General features: G+C 33.0%; 2 protein-coding genes across 2 annotated transcripts in view; both read left to right on the forward strand.

Annotated features, from left to right (window-relative positions):
- Window positions 1-15911, forward strand: part of LOC129232124 (protein CLEC16A homolog) — a 54195-nt gene extending 38284 nt beyond the window's left edge. The window contains exons 14-23 of the mRNA XM_054866363.1: window positions 365-417; window positions 1348-1417; window positions 3862-4016; window positions 4464-4514; window positions 8203-8331; window positions 9312-9432; window positions 9871-10022; window positions 11574-11874; window positions 13515-13882; window positions 14924-15911. Of these exons, the coding sequence (XP_054722338.1) occupies window positions 365-417; window positions 1348-1417; window positions 3862-4016; window positions 4464-4514; window positions 8203-8331; window positions 9312-9432; window positions 9871-10022; window positions 11574-11874; window positions 13515-13882; window positions 14924-15388 (1865 nt within the window). The 3' untranslated portion in view covers window positions 15389-15911. The remainder of the gene's footprint in view (window positions 1-364; window positions 418-1347; window positions 1418-3861; window positions 4017-4463; window positions 4515-8202; window positions 8332-9311; window positions 9433-9870; window positions 10023-11573; window positions 11875-13514; window positions 13883-14923) is intronic.
- Window positions 15912-20991: 5080 nt separating this feature from the next.
- LOC129232133 (uncharacterized) overlaps window positions 20992-24673 on the forward strand; it is a 47712-nt gene continuing 44030 nt past the window's right edge. The window contains 1 exon segment of the mRNA XM_054866374.1: window positions 20992-21188. Within this exon segment, the coding sequence (XP_054722349.1) occupies window positions 21068-21188 (121 nt within the window). The 5' untranslated portion in view covers window positions 20992-21067.

Below are 24673 nucleotides of genomic sequence, written 5' to 3' on the forward strand. Positions count from 1 at the left end.
TTAACTATTTAAAATACTACCTACCGTCTAACCGCAGGTTATATGGATTTGGCAAACGTCCAGTTAAGACAGTTGAGGGGGGGGGGATAAATGTTTGATTTGCATGTTCCATTCATTTGAATGTGACTGTGCTTAATTTAATCGCTATCATACGTTTGCAAACGCTGTTACCCCTGGAAACTAATAGATGCATCCATTTCCGCCTGTGAACCAGAAGTTTGCCTTTCCATCTAATTGGTGTTCAGATTAAGTTGCTGAATAACTATAATAATAATTCTTATTACTTATTTCAAGAAATAAATTTCCTTGTTCTGTATTATTCACTTTTGGTTTGAATGGTTTAAAAGAATTATCTTGTTTTTAGGTATTAATCAAGATCTTCTTGACACAGTTCTGATGCCTTCAAATAAATCAGAAGTATGTTTTAATAATTGCTCAGTCATACATTTTTAATTTTCATCTTTTCATTTTTTTTGTGAAAAGTATCTCTCTTATTCCTGCGCAGAAGGTCTGCCGATAAAATTCCTGTGAAAACATTTAATTTTTCAATGTATGTTGAGGATGAGCAGTTATGCAAAACTATATTTAAGCATCCTTTTAAGTTCTATGCTCTGTAAAACTGCTTAGATATCTTTGTTGTATCATATAAAATAAGTATTGCTCCTTACAGCAATATAAATCTTTTTTAGGATTTTTTTTTTTTTTAACTGCAAGACATCTTTCATGATTGGTTCAAAAAAAATTATTTTTAACATTTAACCTTGTAGGATTATTAGCACTTCAATATCTGTAAATAAACATAACAATTTTCATTAAGTAGTTTTAAATACCAAAGAGTTACTTTAGTGGAAATGCGACTTACAGAACAGCATACATATGTGTGCAGATATATCTAAAGTATAATTTGTATGAGTTGATAAATTATTTTAACTATACGTTTTCTCCTGGGAGATTGTTTTTGTAAAAAATATTTTTTTGTTTGTAGAAGGTTGTTGGTCCTTGAAGCCTATAATATGAATGCAAAGTATTTTAAAAGGTGCATTAAATTGTATCAAATAGAAAATTCCAAAAGATTTTTTTTTTTTTTTTTTTTTTTTTTGTCTTTCGCAAATCAACAAATTTTAAAGGTTGTTTTAAAATTTATAATGTAACTTAATTTTACTTCATTATTACCTGTATTTTACAATACTTTCAGTTAAAAGTGCTAATATGTTTTCAGTTCATGAAACCACAATATTTTTATACATGCATGCATTTATCATTTTATGCAGTTATAAATATTACTCAAAATTACTTGGAATTGTGTTTTTAACTAATTTTTATAATTAACGTGTCTTATCTTTTCAGACCAAGTTTTGCTACAATGTAAATTTGGTTGACAGAATGATAGAAATCATTAAACTCAGTTGTCAGTATAGTGAGTATAGCGTGTTTTCTACTTTCATTATCTGTTGATTATATTCTTAAAAATTAACTCATTTCTTGATGAAAATTCAGAAGTGTAAACCTAAAAAGTCTATCAATATCTGATCCTAAATGAAAATTATATTGCTTATACTGTCAAATTTATGAATCTAAAATTTCATGGGAATGAAGAAATATTCAAATTTTTTTGATAGAGTATGTAAACTATTGTTACATCTTTCACTTCAAAGATTGCACTACATGAAAGATTACACAATTTGATTCATTCAGAACTTTTTCCGAGTAAGGTATTACCTGTTGTACTGTTGTGGAGTATGATGCAAATCAACGAATGCTGGATTTTGTAGACTTGGATTCTTTGTTTACTAAGTATTCAGTTCTCTAATCCCCCTCCCCCATTGAGGTTTGATTGTGACTGGAACTGAGCTAGGAAATTTACTTTTTTTTTAATTGCAAACTGAACCACAGATTATTGTGCATGCCCGAAAATTTGAATTTTCTGGTATGTTGGTCAACCTTACTTATTTGATGCATGCTGGGTGATACAGTATGTTTTTCTCAAATTGTCAGTTCAACAATTTAAAATCATTTCTTTCGTGTGTGAAGGTGAATTGTTTGATCTTAGGACTTTTTCTCAAGACTGTAAAACTCCAGACATGTAAAAAGAAAGAGATGAGAGAGAATGATATTACCCCCCCCCCCCTCCTCCTTCTTTCCCTGCATCAGTCTACCAAGAGTTGAATGCCAGGTCTGCATTCATAGAATCTACATTCATAATGATTGATTTAGTTATTTGCAATTTGTGAGCAGATTATCATGTTAATCTATGTAAATAAAACAAAGAATATGTGTGTGTTTTATATGTTCCCTATACAAATCCACAGTTTTCATCGAACTTAGACCAATTTTGGCCGGGAGGTACTTGGGCACCCGAGAAGGAACGTAGGGAGGTTTTCAAATGTCAAAAAAGAACCAAACCATTCGAATTTTAATTTTAGGTCCCAAAAATGGCGTTAAATGGCTCTTTCTACCCAAAATAATTATCCGACCGATTCGATTTTGACACCATTCGAAAGTCCGCGAAAAATACCCATCGAGTTCATTCGATTCTTTCGAATTTTTTGAAAATAAAGTGTAAACTCACCAGGAGAAAAATTCAAAAGCACTGTTAAGCCTAATGGAACTCCGTTTTCATATCGGAAATTTATCATTTGCGCGATCTCATTTTAAATTAGCATGAATAAAATCAACTGGAAGGTTGCCACTTTTTTTTCTCGACAATGACTAAATAAAATTTTGTTATGTTTCGAGATAAAAATTTCTCATTTTTGTTATTTGGCGATTTTTTTTAAAAAAGGATTTTAGTCGTATTTATGGACGGTTGCGTTTAATTTATTCAAGAATTTTTGATTTGACGTTTTCTTTATTTGAAAATGATTATTTTGATGGGAAATTTTACATATTTTTTTCTTTAATTGAAGCCTGATTGTTGCACATGCGTCACTTGACGCAACTTTTATTTTTGAGGTAGACCGTGCAAGCTGAGATATGCAGCTATTCTGTATAAATAAAACAAAGAATATGTGTAAGTTCCCTATACAAATCCTTTTTGCAACAGATCTCTACTAAATTTGGCAGTTAGGGCACCCAAGAAGGAACGTAGGGGTGTTTACAAACGCCAAAAAAGAACGAAACCATTCAAATTTTTACTTTAGGACCCAAAAATGGCTTTAATTGGCTCTTTCTACCCGAAATAATTATCCGATTTCTTTGATTCTAGTCCCATTCCAAAGCCTGCGAAAAACACCCATAGAGTTCACTCACTTCCTTCGAATTTCCAAAAAAAAAAGGCTGTAAAATCACCGGGAAAAAATTTAAAAAGCACTGCTAAGACTAATGGAACAGAAATTTTAAATTGGAAAATTATCGTTTGCGCAATCTCATTTTAAATTAGCGTACAGAAGGTTGCCACTTTTTTTTTTCTCGGCTCTGACTAAATAAAATTTAGTTTTCGTTTTGAGGTAAAAATTTCCCCTTTTTGATTATTATTTGGTGATTTATCTTCTTTCTTTTTTTAAGGATTTTATTTGTATTTATGGAGGGTTGAGTTTTATTTTTTCAGGAACTTTTGATTTGCCTTTTTATTTCTTGAAGAATGATTATTTTGATGGGAAATTTCACTGTATTTTTTTTTCTCTAATTAAAGCCTGGTTGTTGAACATGTGTCACTTGACATAACTTTTATTTTCAAGGTAGACGTCAGGCAATGCAGCTAGTATTATACATATAACAAGAAACACTAGATCACTATGAACTCAGATAAATATAGAATTCATGCTTCGCTGTAACTAACTACAACTTTAGCTTCATGGATTTTTCTTGTTCATTGACAGTGTATCATCTTGCACATGTTTATATGAAAATTATTTCTTTCAGGCAGTAAAGTACGGATAGCTACTCTTCAAATGACTCTTTTGCTTTTGAAGCAACTTGCTGTGCGAGGAACTGAAAGTTTCCTGCTAGACAGGCACTTAGCTGCAATTGAACAATGTCGAGAAGAGAGCACGTTCTTACTTCGTAATTTTTACAAAGTTAGTTGTTTTTAATTTAATATTTTTAAGTTTATGCCTTTTTAACAGCAAATGCAGTCAAGCTTCAAATGTGAAAAATTTTAGCAAGCAACAGGTTTTGCACCACTAATGGTGCGCTCTTATAAACTTTGCAGTGCTTACACAAAGCTTTCTTGTTCCCCTAACATTTGCATAGCTATAAGCTTCAAAAAATTGCTTTTAAAAAATTGAGTTCAAGTATATTTGCTTCTGCAAAGCTTCTATAACAAATGGGCTGTGTGAATTTCCATTTTTGGTTCTGACTTCCTAAAGTAAGGCTGCTGTTTGATCTTTTCAAATCCATGTCCCTAATTATTTTTTAAAAAGCTCAGAAACAATTAGAAAAGCCTGGTAAAGATTACTGGACATATTTTTGTTTATTTATTCATTTTTCAATCTTAAAGCTGCATTTTTTTTTTTTTTTCCCAGAGTGAAGAAATTTTCTTGGATATGTTTGAAGATGAGTATGAGGAAATGAAAGTGAGTTTTGTTGATTTGTACTATACTTATTTATTTAATTCCATTTACATTATCATCTTTTCCCTTGTATTCTCTCTCTCACGCTCTTATTTGAAACTCTTTCATGCTGTTTGATAGCTTGTTTAAAATAAGCTAATGATCTCTTATGTTCTTTCCTGTGAAAAAACATTGGGCCAAACCATGATAAAATTTTTGAAGATACGAAAATTTTTGATGTGGTATATATATTCCACACATGAACATTAGGGTGTCCCAAAAAAAACAAACAAGATTTGATTTTTCAAGTCGCACACTCTCTTATATTTTTCCTTTTATTTCAAAACAATTGTAATAAAAGTTTCATATTGAACTTTGGCAACCCCAGCCGACTTGCGCCTGCAAGTGTGAACCAACTCTGTGTACTAGGCTTTTTTTTTTTTTGAAGGTCGAAATTTTATGTTGATAAAACGTTGCCCCTGTACCACAAAAATATTTATCCAAATTAAAAACTATTTTGAAGTCCAGCAAAAGACCTAAAATTTATAATTTTCTTCAAAAAAAATTTTTTTATTTATCTTTTCAAAAATTATTAGCGAACACATTTTCAAATCGACATTTGCAAGTGAATAATAAAAAAATAATGTATTTAAAATGAAATATTTAACTTAAAATTGAAAAAATCCATATTTTGAGCACCGTGTGGGAAACTTAACGATTGCAAAAATTGCTATTTAACACTTATTATCGACTCTACTGTTTACATTTTTTAGCTTGATAACTTCTTAAAATTTGCCTTAAATAATATTTTTTAAAAATATGCAGAAAAATAATTTTTTAAAGAAAATTTCAAATTTTAGGCCTATAAGAGGGTGTACAGCTTGAAAAATCGACTTTCATTTTTTTTTGGGGGGGGGGACAACCTAGTGTACGTATATGTATCTCATATATGTATATATATATCCCATATATGTATATATATATATATATATATATATATATATATATATATATATATATCATATATGTATATATATGGACAAACCACAGTAAAATTATTCATTTCAGAGAGACCATTTCAAAACTTTTATAGTGGTTTTTTACCCTTCCAGGAGTTAGATATGTTTTATTAACTGCAGTGTATTTATGAGGATTCCTCTTGTGAATTTATTGTCACTCTTTTATCTAAAGTTTCAGTACAACTTTTAAACACCAAAAAGTTAAAAAAGAAAAAAAATTTAAGAAGAAGAGGAATTAGAAAAAAACGGAAGGAAATCTCTATTTATGAAATTCAAAAACAAAAATATTTCGAGAAAAAAAATTATTGACTGATATACAGTTCTGATGCTAGATACAAGTAGTAATTGTCTGTTTAAATGTTAATATTTTGTATTAATTTAAATTAAATGATAAAGAAAAATTTTATTAATCCTTTCTATTTTAATGTTGCAATTTTTCCTCAAATCAGTCAAATCAGGGGGGGGGGGGGGCGCACAGTGTCAACTCAATACATATTATGTCAAAAAAAATAATTAAACTCCTCACATAATTACATTGTTTTTTTTTTTCTTTCTTCATTTTTTTTATTGTGTGTAATATTTTTAATTTCAGACGATGACTATTAAGTGTAGTATTTAAATGAATGACATTTTCCCCGTAATGCTTTTTTTTTCGTATACCACACTTGCAATTGTTATGCTATCATTCCTTTGTATTATGCATGGTACAGTCTAAGTAAAAACTTTAAGACCATTAAATTTTTTTGAGAAATTGGACATACAGTCGACTCCCGCTACAACGCAATCCGACTTACGCGAAATGGCTATAACGCGAATTTTTCACGAGTAACGAATTTTAGAGCTAACGCGAATTTTTCGCCCACAACATGATTTTTTTTAGAAGAAAGTATCAGCTTCGTTATTGGCTACTAAATATTGATTTCGTGAATGTTATTACGTCCCTTTGAGCATCAATGACAGCCAAAGTTCCCAAGCCAAACTAGTCTAGTGCATCAAATAACCATAATGGCACCTTAATGTCACCTTCATCTAAAGTTTGAAAATGTGAAGAAAAAGAAAGTTTCTGATAAAAAAATTTAAAAAGGCTAAGATTTTCGATATGCTTGAACAATTACAAAACGTCGAAGGTAGCGCGACAATAAGTATGAGTGAATCTTTCATATGTACAATTAAAAGTCAAAACAAAAAGATGTCCGTAAAAGTTTAGATTTTAGTTTCAATATTGAAGCTTGCAGAGCAGTCTAGCAAATTAAAAATTTTGAAAATGGAAGCTACGCGCGCTCTTGCATTGTGGATTAATAAAAAGATCAGGTAGAGGAGATGTAGCTACAAATTGAAACATTTTAAATAAAAGGTGAAGCGTATTTAAAAATGTATTAGATAAGAAGTTTGGGATCTGTTTTATGCTGTTCATCTTTGATAGTAGATTTTAGCTCTATTGATGAAGTAAAATGTCTCTCATTTACATAACTCTTCTTGCTAAGTCGCCCCAAAAGTTCTCGATTGAGTTTAGATCTGGATATTTAGCTGGCCATTTCCAAGTTTCAACATTGTTGACTCTGTTACTTGAATGAATAGGTGCCTTGTCTTGCTGATATTTCCAACTTTCTGCAGTTGAGCCCATACCATTGTAAGCAAATCACTCTGAAGTCATTATAGACCCTCCATCTAATTGGCTCTTGGAGAATATTTCTTTTTCTCTTTGTAAATCATGCCAATAGTTCTTCCATCTGCCTGGTCCATATAAATTCCACTTCTTTTCATCAGAAAAAAATATTTGTATCCATTGTCTATCTCAGGTCATGACTTTCTGGCTTAAGTTCAAACACTCTATTTTGTGCCTATTCAGTAACTGAGGCTTAGTCAATTTTGCTGCATAAATACACCTTTCACATCTTCTAATTGTCTTATATATCGTTTTTTGACGAACATTTAAGCCTGTTGCCTGAATAAGTTGCCTGGTTGAGTACTTTCCAGTTGATGTAAGCTTGCAAACTCTTCTTTCATCATGCGAGGACAAAGCTCCAGGTTTTCTTCCTGTGTTTTTTTTACCATAATTGTCTTTCAATCTTAATAAATTATTGACCACAGTCTTCTATCTTCCTTTTTTTTTTTCGTAATAGTACGGCCACTCATCCCTGTTGAAGAAAAACTTCAATCTGCCCTCTTTCACGATCAGTTAACTTCTTACCTTTCGACATCTTCACAAAGAGCACCAAAACTTCGAAGAAGTTAATGAAAAAACTTCTAGTTGGAAGGTTTCCACAATCTTATTAACTGCTGCAATATTTATTCCAGTATATCTACATTTAGTATTTAAGAAATACGGGTGGCCTTAAAGTTGTTACTCGGGCTGAAATACTAACTTTGAATCAACTACTGTTTTCTGGTAATTGCATACTTTAAAAAAATTGTCTGCTGCGTTTTTTCTTACAAATGAACTTTAATAATTAATAATTCAATAACATTAAAGTCCTTTTAATTTCATTTTCCCGTTTTCACAACTTTTTTTTACTGGCCTTAAAGTTTACTTAGGCTGTGCACTAAACCAAAGTGCTCTTTTTTTATGTGTCTAGCTTCCTTTATTATTGTTTAAGTTGATTTTTGAATGAAAATTCGTACTTAGAAGAGCATAATAAAAAATCACATTTTAACGTGTTTCTCTTATTCCTTTCCCGTCATCCTACATTTAGAAAAAAACGCTTAATGTGGAATACTTGATGATGGATGCAAACTTGCTTTTGCCTCCAACGGGTACTCCTATGTCTGGCATTGAATTTCACAAAAGACTTCCATGTGGAGAGGTTGAAAGAGCAAGGAGGGTAATTATCCTTTTAAATCACACAATGTGGATTATGTTATGAAATCTACTGTATTACTTGTTCCTTCTTAATGTGTAGTATAAGTTTTGTGAAATTTCATTGTTGATGTATTTCAAGCTGTCATTTTGTACTGAAGTACAGGAAAACATTATTTCATAGCCATCTCCTTATCAAAATAACTAACTACATTTGGAAAGTTGTTTTTTGCTCCTAACTGTAAGTAAAGACAGTTTGTGAAAAAAATAGAGTGAAATTCTACTCTATTTCTGTGTTCTTTTCAGCATTCAGCAGAATGATTCCATCGTAATGTGTGACATTTTTACACTATTTTTTTCCTTTCAGAGTTATGTTTCATTAGCTTAGCATCAAAAACACAAGCATCGGTAAAAAATATTTTATTTAACCTACTTTTATAAAACAATTACATGCCCAATGTAATTATTGTGAGTTCTTTTATAATTAATTGTTAATTTTATACAACTTGTAACGTGTGTGACAATTCTGGCTTTCAGTTGTCACTCACCTTACAAATTTTATAAAATTAATAATTAACTATCAAAAACTGAGGATTTTTATATTGTGTGTGTAGTTGTTTTATTAAAAGTTATAAAATAAGATAATATTAACAGATACTTGATTTTTTTATGCTGAGCTTTGAATAAGAACTTCAAAAAGAAAAAATAGCGTAAAAATGTCACACACATTACCGTGGAATTCGCCCAGCGTATATTCCAAGTAATAAAAAATAATAATAATAAATTCTTCTCTGGCTTCTATAAAACAATGAAAAGAATCTGCAAATTTGGTAAATTCTTATAGCAGATAGATAATTGTAGCTCTTCTCCGTACTTCAGTAACACCCAAATGTAATCTCAATAATAACAAACATCTTAACTCATTAAAGATTAATTTTACATTATCCAATTCCATCCCAACCTTTTCATCGTGTAATGTTTTCATTGAAAATACTTTTCTTTCAGGCTATTCGAGTGTTTTTTCTGCTGCGAGATCTTTCCCTCACCTTGCAGAATGAAACTGAAACTCAGCTCCCTCTGACCAATCTATCTTCTTGCATCAAAGTGAATGATGCATTAGATCTCAGTGAGAAACTTTTGCATTTAGTGAAATAATTTTATGAAATTCTATGCTCAGTAATGTAAGTAGATGTAGGCATTCTTAAAAGTATTTTGGGAAGTGCTATTCTCATCAGAAATTTATCTTAAAATTTCTTACATTATTATAAATAAATATCAATTAGAGCTTCCCCTAAATGTGATTCACACATTGTCTTATCAGTATATTTTTTTAAATATATTTTTAAAAAATTTTACAAAACATTTTCTTTAGTGATTGTTGGGGCATCCCAAAATAGTGCAGGTAACACCCCATTCAGTTCAAACTTTTCAAAAATATCTTTGGAAATTAGCTCTAATTTGTTTAATTAATAAGGATTTGTATTAATGTTTGTATTTATTAAAATTACCTTTATAGTTGAAGGTTTTTGCATAGTATTTATCTTTCCTAAACTTTTATTTGCAGATAATAGTGACCTAATCAGCTGCACCGTTTGTACCAAAGATAATCAGAAAATAAAGGGCTTTATGGTGATTGATGCTCTGCAGTTGATTCTTGTCGACCCTGACACAAAGCGTGTTGGTTGGGGAATCGCCAAATTTGTTGGATTTCTGCAAGTAAGATTTTCTTTATTTATTTATAACTGTAAAACAACTTATGTTGTAAACTGAAACTTACTTGAAATTCAATGAATGTCTCAAACACATTGCATTTAAATTATTAGCACAAATAGAAAACTTTTTTTTCACTGTCTTTAAATTAAAAGAAGAAAATTGTTTTCTTTTTATTATTATGACTTTATACAATGAGTTGAATAAATCGTAAATGAAAAAATATTTGAAATCTGTTTTAACTTTGCTTTTTTTTTTTTTTTTTTTGATCATTGGGAAAAAAAAAAAATTGCATAAAAAAATTCACATGTGATAGGAAAAAATAAAGGCCATTTTCAGATTCAGCATTAAAAGAATTCATTAGATTCCGCTAACAAAATCTATGAAACATAGCTATTGCAGGTTTGTACTGTACAACTAGAAGCTTTAGTGATTTCAAAATCTTCGAAACTAAATTGATCCCATAATTTCGTAACAGACTGATGCACTGGCATGTAGATTCATATTGCCAAGCTTGCTGATTTAGTTGATCAACTGTTGAGTCAACACATCAATTCTTTTTTACTCCCAAGGCTTTGTTTATTGCAGGTAACAAAGCCAATAGAATGCTTGGGTTGATCAATAGATCTATTTCAGACAGATGTAAGAAAATTCTTCTGCATTTATACAAAAGTTTAGTAAGACTTCATTTGGAGTGGACTGTTCAGTTTGGTCTCCTTATTTCAGGAAAGATATTTCTTTTTTGATTCTTATTATTAATAAATTTAAATCTTGGCGATTATTTTATTTTATTCATTGCCTCCTTTACTTGTTTGACTACATCATACATTATTTTGTCTTTTTTATGAACTTTTAAGCAAAACAGAACTAAGAGTTCCATTGAAATTTAAAATAATTTGCTAGATAATTACAATAGCTGTTAAAACGTAATATATCTGCCATATATGAAAAGAAATCATTAAATAAATTTAAAATTTTGATGAAAACAACTCCCCGTCCAGATAAAACAGCATTACAAACTACATTAAAATGATAAATAATCGGTCAAATAAATATTGCAAAATAAATTAAGATAGAATTTCTTGCCAAATTGTAAAATAGTCACTAACAAATTTTCTTAAAATATTGTTATATAAAGCCATCAGTACTGGAAATGGTGTTCAAAACATGCTAGATTTAGCTGAATTGCATCAGCTAGATCTAGCATGTGACCTTTTTGGTCGCTATCACTGGTCAATTCGCAAGAGTTGCCATTCAATGAGCTGCAATGAGGCCTTTTTTTAGCGTTCACGTACTGGTTTTACCTATAGAGGTTTTCTTCACTGAAATATAAAATTTTGTTGTGAATATGCTTAAGTCAGGTGCAGAAAGAATAAGAGCATGGTGTGAGAGAAAACATAACTAACCGTTGAGAACGTAAAAAAAAAGAAAAGATAAAAGTTTTGCTTCCATCTTGTGTCTTTACGACACTTTTTTTTTAAACAGCTACATGGTTTACTTTTAATTTCATTGGGGGGGGGGGAATGTTTATTTCTTTAAACATCCTTAATTTTCTAGGATATTGAAGTGACGGGTGATAAGGACGACAGTCGATGCTTGCACATCACCATCCACCGACCATCAAGCATCGCCTCTGGCAGCATCCGTTCCCCTCTCCTTGCTGCCAAGTTTGTTTTTGATGACCACATCCGATGTATGGCTGCCAAGCAGCGTCTTAGCAAAGGCAGACAGAAGGCGCGCCAGAGGAAATTATACCAAATAGCTCGCCTTTTAGAACTGGCTGATCACATACAACCTTGCCCTTCGCCTCTGAAACATGGCATTCACCCAGCCGTCAAGTCAGCGGAATATTCTTCGTGTGAGTTGAAATCTTACATTTGCTCAATGACTAGTTTTCCCTCCTTCTCTTGTATGTAGGGTGTCTCAAAAATGTGTAACAATTTTTTATGGATTATAAACTATATGTAAAAAAGTGAAAACTGCATTGAAATGGGAAATTGCTGTCAGAGGTTTATCTGAAAGAACACAGAACAGTGATTAATAAGAGAAGTTAATTTGACATTGTTGCACAAATGGCGTACTAAATGAAATCAATTAATACTATCTCTACAGATGCTTGCAGTTATTACCATTAGACTTCTGCAATCGAAGAAATTGAATGTGTTTGCCCATGTGCCACTTTCACATCAGTGCCACTTTCACATTGTGTCTGCTCGTGCAAACTTCAAGCATCTGTTGTAGCAGTACAAACTGTCTTTGCTAGCCATTTGTGGGCCCTGACCTTCTTTAGAAGCCTTTACCATTCCACCCTCTTGCCAGAAATTGACCTCCAGACCCCAACTTTTAAAATTGAAAAGTTCTCATCAGGGCACTCCTTCAATCTTTTTTCGGTCTTCATCTCGATGTTCTATGAGCAAAAGTTGCATTAAAGACAGAAAGGGCTGTTCCACCTGTTTTCATTGGCAGTAGAGGACCTGCTGATTTTGCTGATTTTTAAGACTGATTTTGTTAGATACCCATTTTTGAAATACTCTGTATAATAATCTGCATTATCACTTTAAATTTTCCAATATGATGTCAAAATTAATTCCTTTGTTTTAGTCACTTTAACTGCAATACAACTAAAAAATATTGTATATGAAATAGGAATTAATGCACAATACATGTAAAAGAACTAGAAAAATATTTTGTTACTAGTGGTACTCATTCATGAAAAACTATCTTTGCCTGGTTTTAGCTGTTGTTTATGTTACTTATTTTAGATTAATACTAGTTTCAAAGTGTTCATCTGTCACATTTTTGTGCAACCGAAATGTTACACCTGTGCGTTATGATTATATACATAACCCATCAAGGGCACCCATATGCAAAATTTTAAGGGGAGGCTCAAAAATTTTCCTCATGGTTTAGCGGAGTATTTTACCCATGGAAACCGATTTCAGTACAGATTATACATATTAAAATTTGATATTTTTAATAACTTACTCATTAATTGCTGGAAAAGAGATTTTTTAACCATTTTTGCAAAGAAAAAAAGCATTAAAACAAGGAATTTCTCGTTTTAAAGGGGGGGGGGGGGCTTGAGCCCCCCTTGCCCCCTATATGGGCGCCCTTGTAACCCATTGCAAGGTTTAGTTCTTAGATGGCCACTGCCTAAATTATGGGCTAACTTTCTAGCCCCTTCAAAAAAGGGAGGGGGCTGCTGCTTCTGATGAATAGTCTTAGTTTTGTGTCATGGTTTTTATAAAAACTATAATGTTTACAAAATGGATTTTCAAAACCTGGTTTTAGTCGTTAACCCCGCTGTTTCGAACTCAAAATTTGGATCAGCAATTCAAAAATCATTCCCTCCCATCAATAGTTTGTGATGCTTTTGTAACACCATGTGATATTATTTGTTTTTACCTTGTCATGTTTGTTATTGTTCCTAGTTGTTTGTCTTTTGTTCATTTTACATTAAATTGTTTGTGTACCTATATTCCTACTGTTGTCCTACAGTAATGCATCGCAGCCAGTCTCAAGACACAGGCCTTCGTGGGAGGCCCACACCAGGGCAGGCGAGACATTGCCACCATCGGCCATTGATGCCCACTTTTCCAGGGCACGTCACTATGCTGAAGCATAGAGAGAGTGGAGAATCTTCTAATGCTTCTGAAATCCCCGAAAAAACTTCACGTTCTAGTGAAAGGAGGCGTAACAGTCCCTCATCACCTAAAAAACATGGATCACGATCAAGGGAGTCTTCACCCAGGCAGCAGGGAGCCAACAGTTGTGAAGAAATTCCTCTTGAAGACTTGTCGAGGATACATTCCTCTCGCCATGGAAGTCCAAGCATAAGGCGTCGTAGCACGCCTGGTTTGCCTCAGGTATAATGATAAAGGAATTGCAATCTGTTAATAGTTAGCTCTTTTATTGATTTTAATTGTTGTTTCTACTAAAATAAAAAGTATTGAAATCATTTTGAACTTGTAGGAAATTTGCTCAAAACAGAATGCCTGGGTCTTTTTAAAAACTTTTTTATTTCTTTGCTCTTTTAAAATCTCATACTGAATTTCTCACTTGAATTAATCTAGAATTAATTCAGGAGTGCCCACCTGGGAAGGGGAAAGGGACGTGGTACAGAATGCACCATTAAAAATTTTGGGGAAGTGTTTCTCTCTTGCTCTTGGGTTTTTATGGTATTTGGGGGATATGGGCACCTCTGACTAATTTATTGGCAATGTTGAATGGAAATGTTTATAAAAGGTAGAAAGGTATTTATCACATTTATAGTATTCATAATTCTTCATGCCACTGGCATAGGGAAGGGATCATAACTCAACCACTTCACCCTCATTAAGACTATATATTTGTGTATCTGTGTCTGCATGTGCTATCATGACCCCTCTACCCATTCCTCATTACATCCTACATCCCACTTTGAGTCTTTTGTTTAAAAAATATACAGGTATCATATAATCACCACCCTATTAAATAAACATTTCTCAAATTTCATGATTATTTGAAGATTGCAAATATAATTTTTATGTTTCAGAAAACTTCAACTGAATGGTTGGTAAACTGTGAAATACTATTTGAGGAATTGTTAATGTAATTTTTTTTAACGGTTAGACAGAATAGTCAAAAATACAGATTTTTGTTGCATGCTGGTAAAAAATTTCTGAAACTATTTTTATTTATTTATTTATGTATCTATTCATTCATTTGAATGATGGGAGAAGCACCCGGAGATAACTTATTCATTCATGTATAATCTTTCGGATTTCCATTTCAGTTATTATTAAAATTCTTTTTTTCTTTTTCATTAGAACCTAAAAAATGTTTTCAATGAGGTTCATCCAGTTTCATTTTACTGTTCATATTACCAATAAATATTTCGTCTCTTTTTTTTTTTTTTTTTTTTTCAGGCTAGAATCAGTGCTCCACCAGGACTTTGCCACCTCCACCAGCAGTTTGCAGTTGGACACAGCCATAGTTCAACTACAAATCTCAGTGAAAAAATTTCGACTCAGGGGGAACGCGGTTCTGCATCAAATGATGAATTATTTGCAGGCTTTACCATTCCTGTTGAGTCTTCTGAACCAGCTATAAATACTTCAGAAGTACAAACCACTGAAGCACCTACCTCAGTACCCTCTGATCAACCCCTCAGTCCTGCTGATGCATCATGTAGTAAACCTTGTTGTGCAGCTGAACAATCAGATGAGAAATGCCATTCAAGTCAAGTTGAAGATCCAAACAGTACGGCAGGCAGCTTAGCAAATTCCAACCAAAATATGGATTCCTTGCCTGCTGAAGGAGTAACGTCTATAGATAGTACAATTTCTAGTTCAACATCGAATAAAGTAAAAGGAGCCATACAGACTATATAACCACCTGTATCATCTATATGCACCTGAATTGTGTACAATATTGTATTTGTTGTGTTGTTGAAATTTATTTGTTATAATTTTAAATAATTTCTTGTTTTTTTTTCTGCTTGATTCACGTAACACTTTTCACATGCAATGCTCAATAGTGTAAAGAATAAAATTTAATTTTTTACATGTGTTCTATATTATGTGCAGCCAAAATACAATATTTAACAATACACTATTAACACACAATTTATTTACTGAAATGGGAACGATCACCGAAATTATGTGGGCCAGTTATTAGTTAATTATTTTTATCAAAATAAGCATTATCTTTGTTACACATTTTCCTTTGAAGTGATAATAAAGGTAATAACCACTTTTTAAAAAATCAGTGATAATCTATAGCCTGTGAAATTTTTGCACTATGTTTGTATCACATGATATTGCTGCAGAGTAAATAAAGAAGTATCTTTGTTGTTAAAGGTAAAAAAAAGCATCAATTTCTTTGTGGAACTGATGAATAAGTAAAACATTTCAATTAAACTAGCTCAAAAGAAAAAAGTTCTTTCTCTTTCTTTTTGCTATGATTGGCATTTACAAAATATAGTTTTTCATTAACTTATATTTTTAAATCATATATAATATATTTTCCAAGTAATTTTTTTATCAAATGTTTTAACACTTAGCAACTTAGTTTGTGCCACATCGATGCAGTGCTTTGAAAAAAATAACTAATGTAATAACCCTACGATGCAGTGGTTCAAAAAATACCTAATTGTGTAAGCATTTTGTTAAAGATTTCAACCACTTTTTTTAAATGTTTTTAAGAAATAGCTATGTGAATAAATCTTCTTTGAAGGAAATTCTTTGAAAACTGTCTTACTGATAAATGTGTAAACTTATGACGTTTAAAATTGTTTGCTTGAAAAAACTAATTTAATATTTCAGTTTAAAAAAATTACAGGTCTTGTTTTAAATAATTTCATTTAAATTAATGTGTGTTCCTTAGGGCCCTATTCTAGAAAAAATTCTCATTTCGCTTCATATTGACATCATAGCTTCTATTTCAAAGCATCTCCATTTGCAAATCTGTTTAGATTGAAGTTAGGACATAAATCCAAAACGGAATGATTCTAAGCAGTTGCCGTAAAAAGGGCCTTGGTCTTTGTATTTCTCAAAAGATTTACACAAAGTTATCCTTTCTGAAATAAAAGATCCAGTTAAAAATCTCGCATAAAATTCAGTTTAGCATCTTACTGTAGATAGGTAAAAGGCAGTAACTTTAAAATTTTTTTTTTTTTTAAATAAATTTTTGTCATTTATTGTATCTTAGCTTTATTGTACAAGCTTGCTTATTTGGTTTCCGCTGAAAAAAGCGCAAAAAAAAAATCTCTTAATTCCAACATTTCCTTGTTGTTAGTATTGAATCCAAAACACGTTTCCTCAAATGTGTCAAAAACTAATTTCTGCAAATATCCCCGTTTCTCTGCCCACAGCAACAGACTCGGATCTGTGTACACGCAGTGCGGGGGGGGGGGGGGGCAGTTCCTTAATTTTCATGTGAGCTCAGAAGAGGACCTCAATTGAGGCGATGAAATGCAAAGAGATGCAGGTGAAGTGCCAAAATTAAAAATTTGGAGGTAACTTGTACAAATGGTAGGTGAACCTCCCCTTTCTCTTGGGGCAAGAGATAGTACTAGTAGCCATAGTGGGTGCTGTTATACAGCATGACTGAGGCAAAGCCGACTAGAGCTGATAAGGCCCCCTCAGTCAGAGAAACCATGTGATGTTACATCACAAAGAACGTCTGATTCGCCTTTCTTCAACAGTCATTCCATTCTTAGTCTTTGTTGACATGACATATATGCTTAGTGTTTTCTCGTTATTTTATTTGTGTACAATAATAATTTTAACCTTTTTGACAAAAACAATCGTTCCTTCATTTTTATCAAAAAGAAATGCCTGATAAGTATAACTGGATGTAAAACAATCTATGATAATGCTAATGAATACTTCTCGGTATTCCGATTTCCTAAGGAGCCCGAACTTCGTGATATATGGATTCGAAAAATACCGCGAAAAAACTTTGTTCTTCAGCTAGGAGTGTTGTGTGCGAAAGCCATTTTGCAGATGAAGACGTTATTAACTTTGACAAACTATCTAATAAAGATGGAACTGTAATGAAAATTCAAAGATCAATTCCAAAATTGAAAACTGGCGCTAATCCAAAAATATTCCAGAACTGTCTGAGATATTTAACAGAAAAGCAACTTCCATCAAGAATAAGCAGAGATAACAAATTGGAGACTATTGACAAAATAACTTTGGATAAATTCATGGCAAGTGAACAGGTAAACAATTTTGCTGATTTTTCTTCTGAAATTTTTCAAAAAGTTTGTAATTTTGCATGCTTTGAAAATATCGTGTGTCATAAAAGGCAAAACGGAATTTATTTGTTTCTCTCTAGCTGGGAACCAATTCCGTTTTCAAACAGATCAATAAAAGTTAACACTGATCTGACAGTAATTGTTGTTTTTGAAAACAAACTTGTTGAATATTCGACGTTTAAACACATATTAAAGCAAGAAAAATTGTTACTCCAGAGTGAATTAGAAAATCTATTATCTTAATTTCGTGATCCTAGACAACTTTATAAAAATGCATTTCATAGTATCCTATTTACGTAATTGAATGTGTGTGTATATGTAAGGAGATAGAGATAACTGAACAGATAGAATTATATAGTTATTTATATCCCAATTCACCTGCATTATTCTACGCTATTTATTTAAAATTTCAGTCACATTGGTAATTTAAAATATGGTACGAGAAGTGTGTTCATATTTATTGTTTAAAAATGATAAAAACATTTCGAAAAAATTGCACATTTGCTTGCAAAAAAATCTAAACGATATATATTCATGTGTATGTTTGTGCATGTATTTATATGCATATATAATGTGTGTTTGCATATATTCACACTTGTGCCTATTGTATTTGTATGGGGAACACAGAGCGGAAGTCAGAACAGAGATGAAAAGCGAAACACCCTCAGATGATTCTCGTGACGTCATTTCGGACTGAGGTTACCTTTTCCCCCTCTAGACGACCTTGATTGAGGGCCATGATGGCATGATCGGTGAGGCATCAGATTTGTGACCGGAGGGTCCCTGGCTCGATCCTAGCCGGTCAAAGATCCACCGTCTTCATTAATGGTGACTGGGGGATGTTCAATATGCTTGTGGTCACAAAGTCCTGCAAGTGTAACGATACCTCTGGGGGTGCTGGATCAGGGGTTGCTCGACTCCTGGTCTGGATCAGGCTGCCTTCAGGGTCCCATCCAACTGGTTAAACCACAAATATTGGTAGGTATGGGGGACCTGGAGTGAAAAGTGAAATACAGCAGGATTTAGAAAAACTTTTCAATGAAAGTCTACTTAGGACTGCAACTTTAAACGCATTTTACTCAAAACTGAAAAACTTCTACTTACATCAGTTTGTTTCTCACTGCCTCAATTCTGAATCTGATAAATAATCACTTTGTTCTCATTGATGTTCCCATCAATTTTTCTGAGGGTAAAATGGATTCTCCCAGTAATCCATTATGCACAATTTGTGTATGTCATAATATGAAAATTTATGAAGCTTGAGGGTATGCGCTATGTGTCTAAAAAAAAACGTTTTGGAGTATATGGTGTATACCTTATGGGAACACCACAATTCTTGCATAACATTTTCCATTATTTGCTAACAGAAAAGCTACTGCATTAGACAAAACTTGCCACCCAACCCACACCTACTTTATCTTCTGGAAACTACTCATTCAATAGTTTTCTCTCTGAGGTAGAACACAGCAGCAAATACTACCGATACTAACACTAACCATGGGAGTAGCAGGGAGGGGCAACTGCCACCCCCCCCTGTGATCACAGCCAGAGGCACCCCAAAGGGATGTCACTGTGAGCTCCCAAAAAATTCTTTTTTATCCATTTTCTCCCCCCCTCCTTTTTGTAATGTGCTTGATGTCTCATTACATGTTGGTACATGTGAGTAAGATCGTATTTTATTATTCGGTAAAATTTCGAACTCCATTCATAAACTTGAGAATCCTTCGCCCCCTTCTTCCCTCCTCCCCAATTCTAAGCTCGGGGGCACCCCTCCTGACTCTGGGCGCCCCCCCCCCCCCGCCCCGATCAGAATTTACATAATTTGTTATCTTACACTGGTTCTTCCATTTTTTTTTTATGCAAATCCAATTTCTAGCTTTGTTTTTTTTTTTTTTTTTTTTTTTTTTGAAAAATTTGACTTTTACGCTTTTTTTTAGGGGGAGGGGGATGAAAGGTGCCCAAAAGGCGTTTGAGGACACATAGCCCGTGCAGTGACCTCCCATCTGAGCTCTCTTATACTAAATATGAAGGAAATCAGTTGCTGAGGAATTATTTTAACTTTGCATCGGGGGAGGGGGTGGAACTTTTAAAAACTTCGCAAACTGATGACTTGATTTAAGGAAACCCTGGAAAACCTTTATCATCTAAAGTTTCGAATGCCCCAAAACCACAATTGTAGACTTCCTTAAGTTCAGCCTTGAAATTAATTTCTTAAAATTGCAAAAAGTTAGCATTATAAATTTTATTAATTTTTGTTTTTGGCAACGATTAAAAAGCTCTTCCCACCCACCTACGACAGAACAAATACAATAAAAGCAAATAACAGCTCATGGTTTTGGAAGAGATAAATAGCAGTTTTTTGAAAAAAAGAAAATAATAATAACAGCTCTTTAAAGATTTATTGCTCTTGCCACGTAGAGAAGTTGTAAAAAAAAATGATATACAGTTGTCCAGATGCGCCCAGATGAGGGGTCACTGTGAACTCCAAAAATTTTTCTTGATTTAACATATTTTGTCCGAGGATTGGGTAAATTTGGAGACCAGTATTGAAATGCGGAATGTCACTTCTTTGTAGATGTAGGCAGGCCCTTTGTTAAAGGGGGACCCCCCCCCCTCCACGGAAAAAGGCAAAATTCCATTTCCAAAAATTTAAGCTGGGGACGTCCGTAATAGCATCTAAGTACTGTTCTGACCCCCCACCTCACCCCTCAATCGAGGAGAAAATTTTGATTGTACCAGTGAATGCATGGATTTGTATTGTAGATATTCAAATGTGCATTTAGTTTTTATTTAAGGTTACTTTTGTAAAAAAAAAATCCACTCAAATATTTCTTTTTTCAAAGCTATTGTTTTTTTTTTTTTTTTTTCAATTCCAAAGAAAAATCGGCACAAAATAACAACTGCATCACGTTTTAATGTAAAAGCCCATTAATGGTTTTGGAACAAACTCTCCAGAAAGCAGAAATCACTCATTCCACTATCGAAATTCTTTCACTAATGGAGTAATAAAGATCATTATCAACTTAGCGCTCATCAAACGTTTAATTTCAACCTTGGCGCGGGCGTTACACCATTGCTTTATCAAACGAGAAACATCTGCTATCAAGACAATATTGTCAACTTGATCACTTCTAGTCTGGTAGTGTAGCCTGATAACGAATAAAAGTGGAACAGTCCTACTTTCCACTCCCTCCTTCTTTTCCCTCCGGAAATCATCCTTCATAATCATCAGCTGATTTTCACTGTTCCTCCAGCCGTTGTCGAAGCAAGTTCTCGCCGTTCGTTTCTATTTGTGCAGAAAAAGAAAATGTTTCGAGAGGTCGATCTTCGTAGCGACACTGTTACCAAGCCCACGCCGGAAATGCGACGGGCGATGGCCGAAGCTGTCGTGGGAGATGATGTCTATGGCGAAGATCCCACCATCAATGGTAAAATAGTGTCTTTTAAAATGGCTACTGGGTACCTGGGATATAATATAAATTTTGAGTTTAAAATAGCAAAGACCCCCTCCGTGGTAAAGTTGAGGGGGGCTATGTCTCCTTACTTTTTTTATTTTTACTGTAGTGTTAGGGGGTCTAGGGCCCCATCTAAGGGGCGCCATACTTCTTAAAGACTCATTCATAATATTAAAACTTTACTATCATTACAAGTACAAAGTTACTTGGGCATAAAAATTGTGGGGGAACTTGCTAAAATAGCAACTGATACTAATTTAAAAGGATTTTCGTTTACAATATTTGAACATACTTCATTTCAAGAGGCCAACCAAAAGGTGGGGTATTAGCAGCTCGTTCGAGGGCGGGGAGGGTGGCAATTGACCCCTCACTTAAGTGGGTTTGTCCCTCTACTTTTCTAAGTTCAAAATCAACGATAGATCAAAAAATAATAAAATTGATCGAATCGCGTGTTAAAAAAAAGAAGAATTGATTTAATAAGTGTGGGTTCTATATTTTTCTCAAGTAATTTCATAAAGAGTAAAATGTAAATTTCAAGAAAGAAGTCTACTATGGCCACCCATACTGCATTTTGAGGTCACGTCCTGATTTTTTTAGAGGTCATTTTATCAATAAGGATGTCTACTGAATTCAGTTTATAAAAAAGTCAGCAGTAGGGGCACCGCTCACCAAATCTACCCACCCCCGCACCTCTTTTGACCCCTCACTTTTTTGATGCACCAGTCGCCTATGCTGCCGTGCTAAGCGCAGAAGTCGTATCTGCAGCTGAGGTCAAACCGGAAAAACTGCTATTTAAAGTTTTACGCCTCCATGTATTTGATCCAGATTTCACTTTTTTAGATTTTTTTAAAAAATAGTTCCAATTCACAAATGACAGTAAAACATTGCATAGGGGTAAAACATGTTATAAAAAAAACCACCTCGTGACAATAACTCAATTTTGACAAAAAGTGTAGATACCACTTTTGTGCTTAGCACGGCAGTATGAGGTGCGGTGTTTGCAGCCTTCCCCCCACTCACATGCCTCAAACCATAACTTTCAATCCTAGCTAAATAATATCTACAACAGAATTCAAATTTACTTTTTTTTTAGAAGAAAGGAGAGGCGTTTCTCCAAGTTTTGTATTTTAAGCGGATCTCAATATTTTGGAAAAGATTTTTTAATTGAAAACGTCTTTTTACTACAGACTTTTATACTTCTTAACAAGGGCGCTCATGTAGGGAGGCAAGTGTGGGCTCAAGCCCGCCGCCGCCCCCTTAGAAGTTGGAACCTCCATGTTTGTAGTACTTTCTTCTTTGAAAAAATGTAAAAACATTTCTTCTCTAGCCATCAATGAAAAATTTATTAAAAATGTCAAACTTTAATAAGTCTAATCAGCGCTACAATCGGTTTCTATGGGGAAAATATCCTGCTAAGCCATGGGGAAAATATCTGTGACCCCCCCCCTCCCCCCTCCCCTCAAAATTATGCATCTGGGCGTCTATGCTTCTTGATTAAAGAAGTTCAGTTTCGATCTCTTGTTTTTTCCAAAACTTTACGCAAAGTCTTAACAAATGTTTACGTTTATTCCATTGTATTAAAGCAAATACGTATTTCAAAAATTTTTATAAGAGTTTTAAACTTAAATTAGGTGCAATTATATTTTTAGTAGAACATAACACTTAAGGCGAACATTTGTACAATGTTTTTGACGATTCTCCTATGTACACTACACAATAAAATACTCAAAACAGTATTCATTTAGAGATTAATATTTAAAACTTTGAAAAAAAGAATTTAAACTCTTTTATCTCTGGAATTAAAAAATTTGCTCGATTCTTTTACGAAGGAATCTTATACGAATTTTTTTAGAAATTTAAAGAGAAAAAGATTATTTCGCGAAAATAAGTTTTTTTCATTATAAAGTTACTAGTAGATCACTCACAACAATATATCTACAATATCTCATTCTTAAATTTGTACTTGCGACTTTTTTCTATAATAACATCGATGGTTTTTCTTGTTAAGAACTTTTGGCCTGATTGTCACGGAAAAATCTGAGACTTGGTTTCGCTTATATCTCAGCAACTTGATGACTTTTAGAGACTTCGGGATTTCACTAAATGATTTGCTTAATCTCAAGGTACAGCTTAACGCTGAAAAATTAAAATTCTAAAATAAAATTATTATTTCGGTTATGATAGAAAGCAGCATATTTCATGTAATTTCCCCATTAAATGTTTAAATATAAAACCCATTGTTACAAAGTTTGTTGCTTTGCAACAGTAATGTTAATAGTTAATCATAATGAAAATTTTGAATCAAGGCTTTTTGGAGCAAGAATGAAATTTATTCACTATCGTTGCTTTCTTAGGGTTTTTATCCCCATCTATGAGAATAATCGATAGCAAGGCTAAGAGAAGAGACATATTAGGATCTTTATCACAAGTAACTTACGCTGTGAACCATTCTTTTGCTTATATCTCAGCAACTAGACTACTTAGAGACTTTGGAATTTCACTAAGTGATTTGTTTAATCTTAAGGTACAACTTAACGCTAAAAAATTAAATTCTTAAATAAAATTTTGTTTGAAAGCGAAAAACTTTAAAATTACAGAATTCTTTTATAAAATACTAAGCACTTTTCATAATGCAGTCAAAAAGATAAAATAACGTTTCTGAGTCGGAAAGGACAATTTAAGTGTTCCTGTAGTTTTCAATTGTTTCAAGAAAAAGACTTCACAAAGAAAAGTGCGCTCAAGTCATTTCAAACCAAACATTTTCATTAGGAAAAATATGCATATTTCAACACTCAAATTTATGATTGAAAGCTATATAATGATAAAATATTGTCTAACATAACCTGAGCCGCACTTTTCTTCGTTTGTGAGCTCATTTTCTTGGAACAATTGAAAATTACAGGAACACTTAAATTGTCCTTTCGGACCCAGAAAGTTATTTTATCCTTTTGATTGTAGTATGAAAAGTGCTTAGTATTTTTTAAAAAAAAATCTGTTATATTTAAATAAAAACGCGGTTATCCCGGTTCACTTGCGTTAAGTTTTAAATTCCCCTGAACTGGAAGGTTTTCAAATCTCCCGCCAAGGAAAGCCCAAAACATTTCTAGGACATCAGGATCCGAGATTTTGGCGGATTCCATCACTCCGTAAATTTTATCTGCTTAAAATCTTTCTTCACCCGTACAAAAGAGAATTTCATTTAAATTCTCATTGCAAATCGTACAAATTAAAAGTTCCCCTTCTTTAAGAAGAAAAATATTTATTGGAGTTCGAACAAAATAAAATCACTTCTCTCCTCTGTATGGAAAAAAAATATCGTTTTACCATACGTTTACAATTAGAACAAAATAAAAATCAGCCTTCCCCTGCGGAAATTAATTATGAAAATATGCATATTTGTTCCAGTCCCTAACCTCTTATACCCTATTTTTGTGATATAGCTTTCAAGTATAAGAGAT

Source organism: Uloborus diversus, unplaced genomic scaffold (assembly GCF_026930045.1).
Source record: "Uloborus diversus isolate 005 unplaced genomic scaffold, Udiv.v.3.1 scaffold_11, whole genome shotgun sequence".
In the NCBI taxonomy this organism is placed as follows: domain Eukaryota; kingdom Metazoa; phylum Arthropoda; class Arachnida; order Araneae; family Uloboridae; genus Uloborus; species Uloborus diversus.